Consider the following 18,276-nt stretch of genomic DNA (forward strand, 5'->3'; position numbering starts at 1 on the left):
GAAAATAATGGCATTTTACTAGTACCTAAGGCTTTTCAAATGAAGTTATCACATTTCGTGCTTCGACTTTTATATATTACATATAGGTTATAGACAGATGCATTCTGTTAACTATTAGAATAAATAACAGAAAATCAAAATAAAAAGGCAAAAAATTAGTAGCTTCACACTTATCCACACTAAACAAGAGTTTTAGTTTTATTTCAGATAATAATATTATAAAATTTATGGCGTATTATACGGGGATGTAAGTCCAAGAAACTTACATATTACAATATAGGCGGAGTATGGACAGCCTAATGTCGGAGAAAAATTGGTGATGTGAGAGGACACAATGTCCCACATCGGTTGAAAAGAAAATATGGGAAAAGTTTATAAAAGACAAAGGCCCAGTAACCCATTGGCTTAAGCTTTTGGGTTGCATATGAGCTTGAGTCCGAATTAAGCTCATTTTTATTTAAAAATTTATCCAACTGGTATCAGAGCACATGGTTATAACGATATGTCTTAATAGAAGGGAGCCGATCCCTTACGAGGTTGGCAGAGCCCTTGCAAGCCTGTCCGCATGCCGCTCGTATCAGGTGGTATCATGATAACACTCAAGAAAGTACATATAGACCATTAATGAGGAGACTAGCTACTCGATCTCCAGCCAAACTTATCGTAAGTCGTAACAGTAGCAACAACTAGTATCTGTTGAAAGAGCCCCAAGGGCTAAGCAAAGGATGCCAGTTTGGGTTTCGGAGGATTGAACAGGCATTGATCGAGCAGGTCGGTGACCGAAGTGTACTTGTGATCGGGGTATAATCGGGAAGCCTCAAGATCGTCCTCTGTGAGCTTGAAGTTCATCTGGTCCCCTTTGATGAATATATTATGGAGGATCGCGACTGGTATGTTTTCTGGAAACGGTAAAGCTGAACAGAAAAAGAACCACAATCAACAAAATTAATATAAACCAAGGAAAAACAATTTTTTTGATTATTTGCTTCATGAAATGAAATTTTGTAAGATAAAATAAAAAAAGGGCAAATAAACTTAAAAATAATACAGTTTTTCTCTGTCTTAAAATCTATATATATCCACACTTTTTATTTTTGATAACTTAATTTCATATTTTTTCAGATTTATCCATCCTTAATATTTCATCCATCTTTCTATTAACAAATGACGTAACACTTCTATGTGAGATGACTTTCCATGTCTTAATCTAATCAATTGGTTTTCAACATTAAGAAATTAAGAAAAAAAATGGGAAATAAAGAAATTGAGAAATGCAGATCAGACGGGGAAGAGAAGATGGCGGTGGTAACATGCTTGGGCCACCGCGGCCTCGGATGAGATTGTCAGTGGCGAGTGGTCGCTGTTGCTGGTCTCGAAAATCTTCAACAGCCTCGTCGGAGGCGGAAATGATGGCAAGCCATCGCCACCCTCTCCTATCCCCATTCAATATGTGTCATTTAGAGTGCATTTTGATATTTAAAATTTAAAATTTTAACGGGTCCAAATTAATTTAGTTCAAGTCAACGATATGTGTTTTTTATTTTCTTTTTGTTTTACCCTTTTTTCAGTTTTTTTTTTCAATTCTCGAACATCGAATAGATTAAGAATTGTGGAAACTCATACCTTGCGGGAGTGGCAGCGTCATTATTTAACTGAAAGTTGGATAGAATTTGAAATAGTACAAAATAAAAAAAAATTAAATGAATTGCACAAATTTTTTATGTAAAAATAAAATGGTAAATTGCACACCAATATTTTGAAAAATTTCCAATAACACATATCATGACATTTTCACTTGATCAAATGATATTTAAAAAAAAAATTCATGGTATAGAACGTTGATCAAATGCTTGACGTGCACAACTTGACATTTTGAGGGCCTCGGTTTAATTTTTTTTAATCAAAAAAATTAAAAATAAACAAAAACCGAGGAGAAAAAAAGAAAAAAAAATGAAACCCTTAAAGGAGCCCAATTGAAACCCTAGCTGTCCAATTGAGGTAGCCGTGCATAAGTGGTCATTGACGATCTCACAAGGGCAGTGGGGGCCTCACCGGACAAACACTAGATATTTAAGAGAGAGAGAGAACATGTAAGGAAAAGGAAATGGAGGCCGACTGCGGGGGCCTCGATTGCGGCCACCCTTCTCCCTCCCAATCTCACTGGCACACCAGTGAATGTGATTTGAGAAAAAAGAGAGGGGGCCAAATCGAGGCGGCACCCGACAGTCTAAATCTAAATAATCCTAAATTTGGAGTTCACCACCCCCTTCCCTGCACAAAATTGGGATCGATGGTGAGTTATTTGCCACCGGCACGCCTGATTTAGGGGGTTGGCTGCCGCAATCGAGAACCCCATACTATTGGAATCAAATAACCCTAAATTTGAGTGTTTTGGATTCCGGCGATGGGGTCCTTGATTGCGGCCACCAACATTCAATCAATGTTACCGGCAACCACTAAGATCTCCAGTGATCCCAATTAGAGCGGTGGCCGCCCGTGCCCCCTCCTCCTTTAAGGGTCTAATCTTCTTTCAGTTTTTTAACAATTATTTGATTAACATAGTTAAGCTAGGACCCACAACTTGTCTCGCTGTACGCGGGTAAGCCAAAATTGTTAGCCACGTCAATTTTTCCTTAAGCTTTTGACGGAAAATTAATATGGTGTTATACCACGAAAAATTCTCAAAATATAATGCGATTCAATGAAAATGTCATAAAGTGTATTATTTGGTGAAAATTTTAAAAAGATTGTGTTATATGGTGTAATTTATCCAAAATAAAAAAGCATATGTAATTTTGATTAAACATGCAAAGTAAAAACATGTGTTTTTCTAATAAAGAGGATATAACGCAATATTACACGTCTAATATAGGCAAAGTAATCGCGTTTAATTTTACATAACGAAGAAGTTTCATGTTTAATATTCGTGGTGCGACTACTGGTGTATGTTTTTAGCTATCAAGATTTCTATTTTTTTTATACTAAACTCTCACATGATAATCAAAAGATTTCAAATTCGATATCCGGAATTACTCATACAATTTTATTAGCTATTAGAATTTCTATATTATAACTCTCCCTTATAACCCAGAAAAATTACTATGTTTTTTTTTGTTAAAAAAGATGTTCATAAGTCTAATATAATTAAATAAAAATCTAGCGGCTAATAAAGGAAAATAACTAATCTTGCACAGAGAAAATCACCGTTTTTTAAAGATTATTTGACCTCCTAAAAAATTGAAAAGGACAGAGAATTTACTCATTTTCTTCTTCTTCTTTTCGGTGCAAAGGGGCTAATGCCCGGTACAGTGAAAAGAAAAATTTATAGTGTGTTTGGTTTTAGAGTTGAGTTGAGTTAAATTTTTATTTTAATTAATTTGTAATGATTGTGATGTTAAATTATAAGAAAATGTGTGAAAAAGTAATGAATAGTTGAAAAAAGTAATAATTATATTGTTGAATTATAGAAAAAATAATGAATAGTCGAGAGAATTTATTATTAAAAATTGAATTGAATGGTTAAAAAATTGAAAAAAAATAGAAAAATAATAATTATATTGTTGACTTTTGTTATGTAGTGCGTAATGTTAAAGTTAAAGTTAAAATCTTAAAATCGAATTTAGAAATCAAATAAGCCATACTCACTTTCTGTAAGCTTCACTATTTCCTCTTCTGGGATGTGGACCCGCTTCAGCGTACGTCCGGTCTTTTCCTCCCACCAGGTGATCAGATCTAACTGGGATGCAATGTTTCCGATAGGTCGATAGACGATCACACGATTGGCTGCTCTCGGATCCGTTGCCACCTTCACGGTGTATGCGGCGACGTCTTCTTCGAAGTTCAAGACAGCTGTGGTCGAGTTCGGAGGACATATAGGTAGTCTCAGACTCAGTAATATAAAGACATGCACGAGTTCATATATATTATTTATCATGAGATGAGAAATTATACCACCTTTTGCTTCGCCACTTCCATGGACTGTTACTTCATCGCGCACTTCATGAGGATGAAGTAAGTAGTCGATGAAATACGCGGAGAATGAGTTTGCAGAGACATAAGTGTATGGAATCCCAGCAGCTTCGGTCGCCCTTCTTATCTTCCGCTTGTTCTCAAGCAAAGCTTCGAAAGGTGGTAGCCCACTCACCCTGTCAACCTCGTTCCCAAACTCGGACGGGATGAACCTCTGGTATACATTATACGTATGCACACAAAGCAGAAGTACTACTCATCACACATGTTTCTACAATGAATCAGATGATCGCGGAAGGTGATCGACAAATGACTAGTATAGATAGAGGTGGCGCCACAGTGAGTCTATAACAATTCAGACACAGCCTGAGTTACCTTTACGTTGCCGGCCTCATGCATGGCTCTGATGATTTTCATCTGCTCAAGGTGCTGAGGAACGGGAAGCGTGCAGATCACGACATCAACCTGCCGGATTACAGAGACAAGCTTCTCATGCTCATCCAGTCCACCCTATTCAAGTGAAACACACAAGGAGCAATGAGATTTATCATAATAAATCCATCAAACTGGCTCAAGAATCGCGACTTTTAAACCAGATTTTCCATTTGATTACTTGAATCACGGTGACATTCACGGACTCGAACTGCTCGAGAAGAAGCCGCTTGGAAGGGTCGCCACCAGCATTGCCTATGGGGCGAACATATGCATAAGTGGGATGGCCCATGGAAACGCTGGCTTTGACCATGAATTTACCGAGATATCCGCTCGCTCCGAATATCAGTATCTTATTGCTCGTCACGGTTGCCATCTTAACGAGAAAAGGATCCAGAAAAGAAACCGACGCGATTTATGCTATAAGCTTTCAGTTGATAATTCTTGTAATTACTTCTATATATGTCTCTCTTACAGATTGGTCATATAACCAGCAGCAAGTTTTGGTCCTTTATATAGGGAGGCCTGAGAAACTAATTGAATAAGTATTCCCTTTTATTTATTACAAAAGAGGTACAAGGTCTAGTACAAATAATTAATAAAGTAGTCACAGTAGATATTAAATCTGTGACTTTTAAGTGACAGGTGAGTGCTTTTATCATTGTACTACATTATCTTTTGATTAATAGTTAGTCTTTTTTCTCCAGCAGACATGCATAGGAGAGCAGAAGGAAAATAAGAACTGGGTTTGTGAATTGCACCAGTGCGTAAGTAAACAAAATTGATCAAATTTAATTTAACTGACAGATACTTCTAACGGCCCCCCAATGGGCGAAAAGAATAACGACCGTTGACACGGATACATTCAATTTCACTCTTTGAGGCTGAGGTAGGAAACTTCGGCCCAAATAGGGTTGTTGAGGAATTTTATCGGTCGAGTGGACTTTATATAAGGAATTTATCCAACGCTTGGAATTGATTAATCTATCTCGTCTATACCTACCAATTCCTCGACTGACACTAGTTACTATCCAGATCGACATCAAAGAACTGTTGGCTAGAGAAAATTAGGGGCAGTGGCTCCCTTTCTTGCTTTTGAATTAAGAGATTTCACATCCGTAAGGTAATGTGTACCCCTTTATTTAGATTTATATTTTCTTTTATCGAAATCATGAACATCTTTTCTAATCGGAAGGGGAAAAAAAGGTGTTAACTATGCCTGGTGTCATGAATTATCGATTTTATGTAATCCTATTTTCATTCAATTCAGTCCGTGAAGAGTCAAGTATAGCCCAAAAAGGAGTGGCAAAAGAGAAGCTAAAGAAAGAACGAAAGGAAGGTTGAAGGTGAATTGGGAAGAAGTAAAACTCCATATATCCGTATATAACATATATTACTATTCAAATTAAAAGTAACTAGGGCAAAACCCCTGTGTTGCACGGAAAATTTGGTGAAATACAAGATTGAATATATTTTTTCAAAATTATAAAATGTTAATAAGATTAAAAGTTCAAATATAATATATTATTTTATAACTAAAAATGACAAATTTAACTTTAAAGTATATATCTATATAAAATATGCATGGTCGTAATTAATTAATTATGCGGATATATAAATAATCCTTAAAAAAATTCTTATCTCTATCTTTTCTATATATCTCATGTTAAGTTTTTCATTATTTAAGAAAGAATCATAATAATTAATTAATATGTATAATATTGATTAATTAGAAATCATTCGTTGAATTTGATCCAATTAAAAAAATGTGGCAATATCTGTTGAGTGGAACTATAAGGACACTCATTATAGAGCTAAAGATTCCAAAATCATGTTTAAATAGAGCGTCCATGTCATTTTCAACTTTTATATATTATAATGATAATTTAATGCAGTGATATCAATCTTGACCTTGAACCTAGATCCAAGAGAAATTTTGGGTCTATACCTACCAATTCAATACTTGGCATAGATTAATCTCTCTAGTCTATACCTACCAATTCCTCCACTGACACTCGCTACCGTCCTGACTGACATTAAAGGACTATTGGCGATGCCTCATGTCATGATTAATCGATGTAATCCTATCATATTTCTATTAAAAATTAATTTTTATGTAAGACATATTATTCAAATGGAGTCGAGTACAGTAGTACTAGTCTTAATTTAGAATTAAATTTTGAACTCAATTCTCCCCAGTTTAATGGAATTTTTCATAACCCTTTATTAACTCTCTTTTAATCATCCCATTTTTATACTCATGAATAAACCTTGACAATTGCCTCCATAAAGGTAGGGGAGGTCAGAGGTGACCCATACTGACTATTCAAGTATCTCAATTTGACATAGCAGAGCAAGTAAAATAAATAATTTGTAAGAGTCCCGTTTTGGCAAATTTTTGAAACCTTAGGCCCTTGTTCGCAACAATTGAAATGTGATAATAGATTTTTCATTTGCTGAAAGGTTGAACACTTTTGCAATTATCCCTAAAACACTATACTTTAGTTTGCATGTTAGTTGAATTTAGTTATAGTTGTTCTGTTATCTTATGCATTGAGTCATTTACTCAACTTTCCATTAACGTGTGTTGTATCGAAACCTACCATCTTTATCTTTATATCTATAACCTATAACTATTATAAAAGTACGGAACTCATTGGAGTGTTTCTAGATTTTATTGGCTTATTTGGTTTCAAAATGTGATTTTAAAATAACACTTTAACTTAATTTTACCCACAACAAAATAAAATAACTCATACAAAATCAAAATGTGAGCCTCATTTATACCACTATTTTTTTTCACAACAAAACAAAAAAATAACTCATACAAAGTCAAATGGTGGACTCCATACATAACCATTTATTCCATTCTTTTTTAAAATCAAAATCTGATTTTAAAATCATACTTTGAAACCAAACGCGGCATATATAATTCCATTTTTACCATTCAATGTATGTAAGACATGTTTCAATTTCTACTATATACATATTCAATATATCTAGACCATTTTTAAATATTCAATGTATCTAAACAAATGATAATTCATCTTTTTTATGAGAATTCTAATTCATTTAACGTTTTTAGACTACTTTTACCATTCGGCGTATATAGACTAACTTAATGTATGTGCCTGTAGATGTGAAAATAACATCATAACATAGCTAATAAATTTATAAGATCTCAACTAATCAATCTTAGAAAATTAATATATATGATATAACATAATGAGTTAATTCTTTTTTTTTTGGTAAATATAAAATGAGTTAATTTTATTACATTTAATTGTAACTCAAGTATCCATATATTATTACCTAATGGCGCCTAACTAAATTTTGTTCGTGGATTACATTTGATACTTTATATGACAATATAGGTGTTTAGCAAGAACATTATAGTATAGTATTGTAATTTAAGAAGTTACGCGACATAAAGTTATAAATATTATACTTAACTAGATCACAGTGAAATGCATTATAATTTGTTTGTCATCAATATTTTGAAAAACGCTTCACTTTTTTACGTTTACCTGACAAAAGCTAACTATAATTATATCTTGGATACGGGAATATTGGTTTGTGGGTTGTTATAACGAACAACCACGTGCAACACGTTTCTTTTTACTAGTTATGATTTATTTCTAAATTCTTTCACAACAATTTGTCAATTTTTTCTTTAATAATATTTTGACATAATTTTTTATTCAAATAAAATTTTTAGTCAAATTAATGCCAATTATTCAAGTAAAAAAAAACTATGAGTCATTGATAGTTGTTTAATTATTTTGAAAATTTTAGTACTATATTTTTGCTAATCAAATTTTACACATAATTTTTTTACCCGTGAAATAGACTTTTATTCACTAAGAATACGAAGATTGGCTCGTAAAATCAAATTGAGATTAATCAAACTCAAATATGTTCCATTTTTATTTTTCAAAGATTATTTATCTCGTTTCAAGATACTATCTTTTAATTTTTATTGGTATTCAAATATCATGATTTTTTTAATAGTGAGATCTTTTGTTATTTTTAAGAGTATTTAATATTAAAGTGAGGATTGGAAACGATTTTATATTTTCTAGAAGCTCTTTCATATTTGTTAAAGAGTGATTAACCACTTGCAAAATTAAAAATTTTATATGAATATTGAAAAATATTTTTAGGTATTAAATGGCGCTCGTGATTAATAAATGCTAAGTTAAGGCATAGGAAAGTTCTGTGAATGAGGAGCTGCGGTTTACGTTTTTAGCACAGATGACGAGTTATGGTCAGTGATCTGACCATTATATATTATACATTGATTTGTATATTACGCAGATGTGCAAGATGAGAGAGAGAGGGCATGAAAATCGAGATAAAGATGTAGAAAGGGGAGAGAAAAGTCAGTGAGTGCAATTGGGAGTTATTATATATAATGAAATTCCTAACTTGTTATTAATTTAGTAATTACAATTAATCAGAACGACATATTGTATCATGGGCAATTTGGAGATGCAAAAGTAATAACAAATGAGATCTTTGGGTTTTATAATAACGGAGACATTAGTATTCTTTCTAGTGCGTTTCAAGGGTTCACTTATATATTTACAATTTTTTCTAATACGAGGGTAGGAGTCCGCCAACTCCCTCATCGACCAACTGAGGTCATCCAAGGCCTTAAAGATTGCCAGAGTCTGAATCAATGTGAGCGGCCAGCGACAGGGAAAGAGGAAAAAAAAAGAAATTTATTAAAAGATGATATTACGTAATGCCACAAGTTCTTATTTATTGATCCGGATGTTACAAGTTCGATACTTAATGAGACTATCCGTGTCCATTTATTAATTATTTAGAATTTATCTTTCGTTGTACTAGACATTGGACCTCATTTGTAATCCGAAAAAAAAATTGAAAGATAGAGAGCATAAAGAGTGAATGATATGAGGTGAGCGTACCTAACACCGACTCCCAACAAGAGAGAATGAAAATGTGGGTGGAGAACGTATGCCTAGCCAACATCCAACCAGGATTTGAGCGGTCTCTCATGCCTCCGGTGACCGCAATTGAAAGCGGAGGCTCTGAAAGCACTCCACCCCCACCATCCTGTGTGTTATTTTTTTCGAAATTTGCTGTAACATTTTTAAAATATTTACGGCCCGTTTATTTTCAAAGAATTTGATTTTAACTTTAACTTTAACTTTAACTCAACACACTACACAACAAAAACACACGTTTCCCAAGTCAAATTTATAACTATATTTCATTTGTCCTTTTCCACAATCAAAATCAAAATCAAAGTAACTTTAACTCTGAATCCAAACGGCCCCTTAATAAATATATAATAGTTAACATCTTAGAAAATATAAAAAGATTTAATAGAGTGGTAACCATAAATGGGTTTGGTTTCGAGATAAAAAATTTAAATGTATTTGAAAATTTTGAATATCATTGATTTTTTTATATATAAATTATTTTTATTTTTCTGATGTACATATTGATATCTGAAACTCTAATAAGTCTCGACTAATCTAAATTGAATTGGGTCAATTCATTACTAGATAAATCTCCTCCGGTGTGTATTTTTTCCATTCAAATACTCAAACTCTATTTTTTAGGATATTTTAGCTTTTTTTTTTTTATGTTTCCAAATTCCAAGTATTAGAAACAAGACAATTGAATTGGGCGGCCCATTTCGCCACAAATAAAAAACAGCTGAACCGGACGTGCAACTGGTTAACGGCCACCCCGCACCCGCACAGTTGCCCGGTTCAGTAACCGGTCTGGAAAACATCGTACAAAGTTTTCCCTCCGGTACGGTGAATTCAGGAACTGCCGGCGTTTCCGCCACTCCCCGACTTCACAATCGTTTGTCACAGCGGGGACGACCAATTCAGAGATTCCGACATTCCGACATTCCGGCGCCGGCGTAGATTTCTCCCCGCGAGGACGGATTGCATGCGCTGTTCCCCTTCAGGTCTGTTAGCATGGTGTCTTCTACCACCTAGGGTTTCCGCGAATTAGGGATTTTGACCTGATTTTGTTGTGATTGGTCGAGGTTCAGAGAATTCCGTGACGGGCGGTGATTTTGAACCGGTGAATTGATCAGTTGCCTGGGAGACGGGCAGCGAATGACGTTTGCTAGAAGATGAGTAGGCTATCGTTCAGGCCCCGTCCTCTCGACATTCACAAGAAGCTCCCCATTGTTAAGTCTGTGAAAGACTTCGAGGATGATGACACCCCCACTACCTCAGCCACTCGCAGCTCCCAGCTGCTGCGGCTGTCTGCTGCTGACTCCGACTTTAACGTTGGCAACAACATTGAGGTGCCACTCTTACGTTTTCCTTAGCTGTGGCAAAGTTTGGTTACATGTTTCAGTTTTGTAAAATGTTTGTCTGACACCACTGCAGGAGAGTAGAGCTGACGTATTTTGTTGGGATTTAAGAGAATTTGTCATATGGGGTGTTGACACAATTGGTTATTTGTTTAACAGGTAGCCCCAACACCTGCCAAGAAGTTGGCTTCCGAAATACCGACTCCTCAATTCGTTGTTGTGGATACCTATGAAAGAGATTATTCACGCACATTCGCTCAACCCACATCATATTTACGCGGAAGAGGAGGTCTGGAAGCTGCATATCTCTTTTCCTGTTTTTGGGATTTCAGAGAACCGTGGAGTTTCTTTTTCTTTGTCACTATTTAATAGCTATAGCATTTTAAAACTTAGGTAAATTGTTGCAGCAAGGGCTGAGCTTGGGGAATTTGTTGAGTATGACTTGGACAATGAGGACGAGGATTGGCTTCAACAGTTTAATCGAGAAAAGAAGACCCTTTCGCCTGATAGGTAACCGACCAAACTCTGGATTATCCTGGCTAGCAATCAGAAGTAACTAGTTGGAGATTCTAAGGTGTAGATATATGCATAAGAGTTGGCATTCTATTGGCTCTTGAGGGGCCATAATGGCCTATAAATACTATAAATAAGAATATAGTGGAAATGGCTGTTGATTGGGCAGAGCAGGCATAGGAGATCCAGAATTAAGAGCTTTGCATGGAGTTTGGATGAAAGACAATCAGAAACTGCTAAGATGATGTTCTTTCCGTGAAAATGTCTTTTGATAGCGTCAAATTTTAGACTGAATATCATAAAGTTTTTTTGCAGTCAGGATACAAATGGATTTACATTTGTTACTGATATGGTCATTGAACTTTGATTCCAGAGTACATTTTGGTGCTTTTATTTGTCATGTAGAATTGCAGAGTAAACGATATTTGTGGCCTTTTAATGATCTTTACTATTGGGAGTGGAAAAAGTATATTCCTGTTGGATGAAAGTTCCCTGGTCATTTTAACCATAAACAGACTGAACTTCACTACCATCTCTGTGCAACAGGTGCCTGACCATATTATATAAGCTTGAGTTAACACGGTTATAATTCAGATATGTTTAATAATAGAGGATATAAATGTTTATCAGCATTCATATTTATTCAACGCTGCTGTTTCTCTCTTTGGTGCAGGTTTGAAAACCTTCTTTTTAAGTTTGAGGTACTGGATCATAAGGCTAGAGAAAGAGCTGGAGTTATAACACCTACCTTTGGTGCACAAGTTCCCGTACTTTTGCAGCTCGATGCAGCTGCTGAGGTAAATTCCTCTTGACTCATTTTCCATACTGGAATTTAGTGATACCCTTTATTTATTCTGTAAGGGTTAATAATATTTTGCTCAGACTGACTAAATATGACTGATCTAGCTCTGTTATGTCATATGTGTTGCTTAAGAGATCTGACAATTAATAGTTGACAAAGTCATCGGCTGTTCTTGCTCCATCTGTGCCTCATATGAAATTCACAAGATTGGAGATGTCAACTGTAACAATTCCCGCAACTAGTAAAACTGTGTTGCATTTCTCTTTTATTGGACAGCAACCCGAACACTGATCCTAGTCGAGTTTAGATTTCTAATTTCAGTCAAGTTTTCTTTATTGTCAAATTCATTTACATTGAAAAATGATACTCTCATTTCTTGGAAGCTATTTTCTTTTTCTGCAAATAGTATAAAGATACTTGATGTCAAAGACTATCTTTTTCTTCTTAAGCTCACTGCTAGTAAAGACTATCAGTAGCTGTTTATTAAAGTATCATGGCAATGTGTATTTAGTTCCCTCTTTGATGATTTGGTGTTTATGTTTCCTATTATATTGCAGGCTCTACAGGCTCAGGGCATCAAACATGTAGTTTTTCAATCTGCATATTCCTATTGGAAAGAAAAGGTAAATATTGTGCTGAGTAGGGAATTTCTAAATTGACGTATCAATTCATGCTTGTACATAAGAGCATTCCCAGAATTTTATTTGATCTTTTAATCTGGGTGCCTGTATAATTCATTGTTACTAACGCTTTTTTCTTCTTGGGCCAGCGTGAGCGGTGGCAAAAACCAATTCTCCGTCGGCTGCAGGTGATTATGAGAACATAATCTGTGTGACTATATAAGTTGTTGTTGGATTAGCTATATATCCTGTCAAATGATAAATGATATTTATTTTATTCTTTGAACAGCCTCCGCCTCCAGTTAATGACACCAACCCGTATAATGTGTTTAGACCACGAGAGAAAGCCCATAGACTACATACAAGGAGGGTAAGTGATAACCATATAGCCTTCTCTAGTTGTTGATTCTTTCACATATTTATGTTTTGATATATAGGCTGCCTTTAAGAGCCTCCTGAACCCCAAGTATTTTATTTCCTTCTTGTTTTTGTTTTTTTTGACAGATGCAACGGAGAGAAAATAATGTACAATCATTCGAAAAGCTTCGTCAGGTTAGTCACTTGGATCTTATGATGTTTCAGGCATTATCCAATTGTATACATTCTAGTGAATGAGCTTTTTGAAATGCTCGTCCTTGTTCTTTGGAGGTGTCCATATGGTCATTCCTGTTAATGCATGAGCATATTAGGAACTATGAAATTTTGCAGGAGGGATTTCTTTTTATTAAGGCAAATCATTCTTTTTTGTTTTTTGTTTTTTTGTTTTTTGGTTTTTTTGGTTGGGGGTGGAGAGATTCAGCAGTGATGAGATCTACACGTAAATTGACGGCTAAAGAAGATATTGAAGCTTGAACCATTAACTTGAGTTTTTAAGTATGCGATGATTAATATTAGCCATTACACCCTTTTTTGGAATGTTGGCAATGGTTCGTTTTTACTATATCTCGGGAAGTTCTCTAGCCTCTTATTCCAGTCCTAAGGATTTGTCACTCATTTTGCAAACTGCCCTTCTCAATTCTCAGGTCAGGCGCAATCTGGAACAGGCCAAAGTAATTCTTGAGGCACTGATTAAGGTACACAGCATGCGCTCTACATGATAGAACAAAGTAGGTTGCTCTTGCGAAATTGTTAAATATATGAACAACTTCTGCAAAATGCAGCGAGAAGAGAGAAAGCGGGATGCGATGGAGACCGAAGTAAGTCTTCAGAGGCTCCAAATGAAGTACAAGGTATGACTTTGGTTTCTTTTACCTTTTCTTGCAATTTCCTCCCATGGCTGCTAAAGTCTTTTTTGGACTTGTTTTGTATGTAGAACGTGGTTTATTTGGATCAAATTATTTTTGCATACACCCTCTTTCAGCCCTTCCAGAATAGTCTTGTCTGCTTGATGTTATATTTTGATATATGGAGATGAACCTGAAATGTAATGATTTTGTTTGCTTCTCAGAGTAGATATGACTTATGGTAGATGTTTGGCTTATTGTATTCTTATTTAAGACATTTGACTGTGTCTCTTTCAACAAGCATGTTCTGTTCAATTGGGATGATTAATACTCTCTGATGATCGGATTGTGCAATGTGGACTTCTTGTAGCATGAGACTGAGCTCGTAGAGGACAGTTTCGATGTACCTGGGGGATTCCCAGCGTTCTCTAACAAGTTTGGTTCGAGCGAAGAGGAGTTTATGGACTCAGATGACGTGGCAAACTTTCGTCCTCGTCCAACGTCAACTCCACGTGCTTCAGCTGCAGCACAGAATTTTAGGGACTCTGGCCACCCTGTTGTGGTTCCTGCTGGCGTCCCAAAGCAAGAGTTTAGGCGGCGATTTATTCCCAACACTAACAGATGGCTTCATAAAATGGTGATATATCATTGTTTCTTCTTCCTCTTACATTTTTGCTGTTATTGCCCATGGCTTTTACTCCGGCTGCCTCTGATAAAATTATATTAAAGAAGTGCTCAAAATTCATTTAAGAACAGAGCGAGGGAGGGGAGACTAGAGATAGAACAATGATTTAATTCATTGAGTCGGTTCTGTTCGGCTTAATGAATTAGGATGATTTTTCGGATGTTCCTCCTCTTTATGCTTCCTCCTATAGCCGTTTTCTGGTTCACGATTCTTATGTAACTGGATCTGATTATTGCACTTTGCAGGATCCTCTTGAGCCGCTTCTCTTGTTCACGAAACCTCTTATCCCTGAGAAACTGGCAGCAGCCCATATCGTACCTCCATCCCGCGTGCCCGGAGCAAAGAGCAGCGGCGGCGCTGCAGTTGAGTTCCATGGAAGAATAGGCCGTGGGGGTCGCATAATATTCGACAGGTGGAATCCTCTTTCGCATTCTCCGATCAACTTTGGCAACTCATACCACTTGCCCCCGAAGCCACAGGCTTCAATGTATAATTGATGTAGAAACTCGCTCAACTGTATGATTGATTGAGCTGTCGTTTGGGAGATGCGAAAATTGTGTCTGCCTCTCCATTTTTTCTGCTATTGCTGTATAATAGTCTATTCCTCTACTTATTTCACTCTGCTGGTTCGGTCGTAGAGGGTGAGCGCTTTTATTTAACTGTCTATAAGCTTTGGCCTGTGGGAATATTTTCCGGGGTTTGAAGTGTTTAGGGGAAATTGTTCTCGAATCTGCGGCGGACTATGATTTAGTTACTTAAAGGGACCGGCAGAAACTAGTAAAGCAAGACGAGCTAGGATTCAGGGGGAGCGGTTTGCTGGTGGTCGCCGGCGGTTCTCATAGCTTGGCCAAACAAAACAGAAAGTAGCTGTTCTTTCAATCAAATGACACTGAGCCCGTTGACTCTTTTGACTAATGGGATTCTTAGATATTCCGATGGAATATTCCTGTTAAATGATAATTATAATAAAAATAATAAAGCAAAAGAAAAAGTCGGAGAAGGAAAACCCACAATGACCAAATGAAGGAAAAATACTAGATCAAAATATCGCTTAATAAGCTTTTGAGTCCAATGAAGGTACTTTCATCTGCCTAAAAAGCTTTATTGAGGGATAGAAATTGCTCCACCCTCTAATGAGTCAACAAGTTGCCTTGTTAAATATTTGTCGACAGAGGATTCTTACCTGAGCAAAAATTGAGATAATATTAAAAAAAAAAAATTGACGTGACGAAAATAAATTAACAAGATTCTTTCATTATATAAATAATGTCCATTATCTATGTGTTTACAAACTCATTTATTTTTTCAGTGGATTTATAAACTCATTTATTCATTTGCTGCGGTTTTATTACTACTTCCCCCCGCTAGTAGTAAAGTAGGATCACTAAAATTTCCTCAATGAAAGTAATGAAGTTGTGGTTGAGAGATTTTTGGAAGACTATAGTTGTTCCTTATCGTTCATCTTCAGGTGGAATATGCTTAGTTGGAAATCGTAGAAGGCATTTCATGTAAATCTAGAAAAGTTTTTCAATGATTCGCTAATTCTACTTCATCAAGAGAAAACACCAATCACATCGTAACAAACAAGAGAATGAGTGTTAATCACTGGAGTTATTGTCATATTTGTTTCTTATTGTGATAATCTAATTGATTCTTCTGCACCATGGACTACGTCATTGTGAGAAAGAACCATTTAATATTGTCTTGTGAATAAGAAGAAGGTGAAAATACCAACAAGAGTTGGTTTAAACGGTTAAACACTTGTTCCCTTTAAGTGAGGTCTCGATTTCGAATCTTACAAATAGATAAAATCCTTGATTGAGATAACTTTATCTCTTAGTGGGCCAGCTCGACTAGAATTTGATTAGTCGGGCATGATCGAACTTTCAAATACTATAGTACACACCAAAAAAGAGAAAAGGAAACGAGAGGATTTGTTTCGACATATTAAGTATTTGTTTTCCTCATAATCATTAGTTACTAATTTTTTATTTTCTTTATGATTTTTAGGAAACTCTTATAATTGTACTGTCCGAGCTATATATTTATCACTACATTATCAACAATTTATATTGTCGAAAAAACAAATCATTATTTGTAAATGGGCTATTTTGTTCATTAATAAATTTTTACAATTTTAGACCATCCTAGTAAGCAATAAAAATCAATCACATACCTTATGTTATTATAACTTCTTTTCGTTAGTTATACATGTACCATTCCAAAATTTAAAATTTTATAGGACAAGTTAAAGTCATGAATTAAGGCTCATTATCAAGATTTGGCATAAGAAGGTTGTCGGTCAAGTTACAATAGATGCTTTATCTACTTTTATTTGAAATTATTATTTCCTTATAGCTTACTAATTTTTTGAATATTACACGTAACTTTTCACAAATATTTTCATCCAACATAAATTATTCAATTTATTTTATTAAATCGATTCGACCCATTATCATTTTTTATTTGAAATAAATGGCCTCTAATAACTTATATATCTAAAATCTAATAAATATATTGTTAATAAGATATTTGAGAAAAAACCCATGCATTAGAAAAACCCGTGCAATGCAAGAGATAGCCAACTAACTCGTTATAAATGTCTTGATTTTGAGATTATTAATCACGTATTTGCAGTAGACAGGTGTGTGATTTCTTAATTCTTCCAACTTTCAAACTGTATCGACCTCATTTTGGATCAATCGCGGTAAGAAATGCTCGATTTGGTCCACCTTAAATCATTTCAATTTAGTTATAAATGGATCCAATATATGAAATATCAAACAAACTAGATGAACACCTCATCATATGCGCAAGCCTCAGCTGTTGGAGATAATGAAAAGATTGATGGCCATTATTAGTATTAGCATATATGAAATGTAGATAGTTCGTTAGTTCCTGAGAGTCTTACAAGATATACATGATAATATATTTACTATTTAGACCGTATGAAATATGCTCTTTCAAATGGAAAATAATCATGGCCCCAAGAAGAAACAAATTGGCGGGGTGGCGCTTAACTTTGCTGCATTAACGTTAAGTTTTGCTATAAGAACACAATTCACACAATTATTGTAACTCCAAAAGTAAAATCATAACAAAGAGTTTGAAATGATCCAATACTTTATTATACAAATCACACTTCAACAAAATAGTCCACAAATATTAGTAAAACCTAACTAAGCTAAAATTATTTCAATTCAATTGCGTATAGTTGCAAAAATCTAAGTATATTGTAAAAATGCGATGAAGTTTCATTAGCGTAAAAATTATAATTAAGAAAATAAAAAGATTCCTCGTCACCATGAAGTTGTCTAAACTTCATTTCTTCCATAAATGGGTTGGTTGATTCTTTGCTCTCCCCTCTAGCTTAAAGACATTTGTCTAAAATGGAAAACACCTAGAGATATCTATTTTCAGTTTTTTTTTAAACTTTCCTCATCAGGTTAAAGTTTAACAGAGAACTTTTACAAGTTCTATTTACAAGTTTTTTTTTAACGGTTAAAGTTTTTTTTGTAAAAGTTCTCCGTTTTTTTTTATTCAGCAAAAAAGAATAAGGGAGAACTGTTACAAACTTATTATTATTTTTCCTTTCCATGAGTAATGTGACGCAACAATACTGTGCCATTGCGAATTATTACATTACTATCCACAAATAGTTTCAACCGACATAAATTATTCAATTTATTTTATTAAATTGATTCAAACCCATTATCAATTTT

General features: G+C 35.0%; 2 protein-coding genes across 2 annotated transcripts; one reads left to right on the forward strand and one right to left on the reverse strand.

Annotated features, from left to right (window-relative positions):
* Positions 1-247: 247 nt before the first annotated feature.
* Positions 248-4,777, reverse strand: LOC116201506 (isoeugenol synthase 1-like). Its single transcript, XM_031532769.1, has 5 exons — positions 4,583-4,777; positions 4,345-4,479; positions 3,955-4,183; positions 3,646-3,849; positions 248-914 (listed from the first exon to the last, which is right to left on the reverse strand). Exons 1-5 carry the CDS (start codon positions 4,775-4,777, stop codon positions 715-717), a joined length of 963 nt encoding a protein of 320 aa, XP_031388629.1. The 3' UTR covers positions 248-714.
* A 5,409-nt stretch (positions 4,778-10,186) lies between these two features.
* On the forward strand, positions 10,187-15,232 carry LOC116201890. Its single transcript, XM_031533341.1, has 13 exons — positions 10,187-10,354; positions 10,442-10,702; positions 10,871-11,000; positions 11,119-11,221; positions 11,898-12,021; positions 12,584-12,649; positions 12,796-12,834; positions 12,936-13,016; positions 13,151-13,198; positions 13,669-13,719; positions 13,807-13,875; positions 14,240-14,506; positions 14,800-15,232. The coding sequence occupies exons 2-13, from the start codon at positions 10,526-10,528 to the stop codon at positions 15,049-15,051; spliced, it is 1,407 nt and encodes a 468-aa protein (XP_031389201.1). The 5' UTR covers positions 10,187-10,354; positions 10,442-10,525; the 3' UTR covers positions 15,052-15,232.
* Positions 15,233-18,276: the final 3,044 nt, after the last annotated feature.

Source organism: Punica granatum, chromosome 3, assembly GCF_007655135.1.
Source record: "Punica granatum isolate Tunisia-2019 chromosome 3, ASM765513v2, whole genome shotgun sequence".
In the NCBI taxonomy this organism is placed as follows: domain Eukaryota; kingdom Viridiplantae; phylum Streptophyta; class Magnoliopsida; order Myrtales; family Lythraceae; genus Punica; species Punica granatum.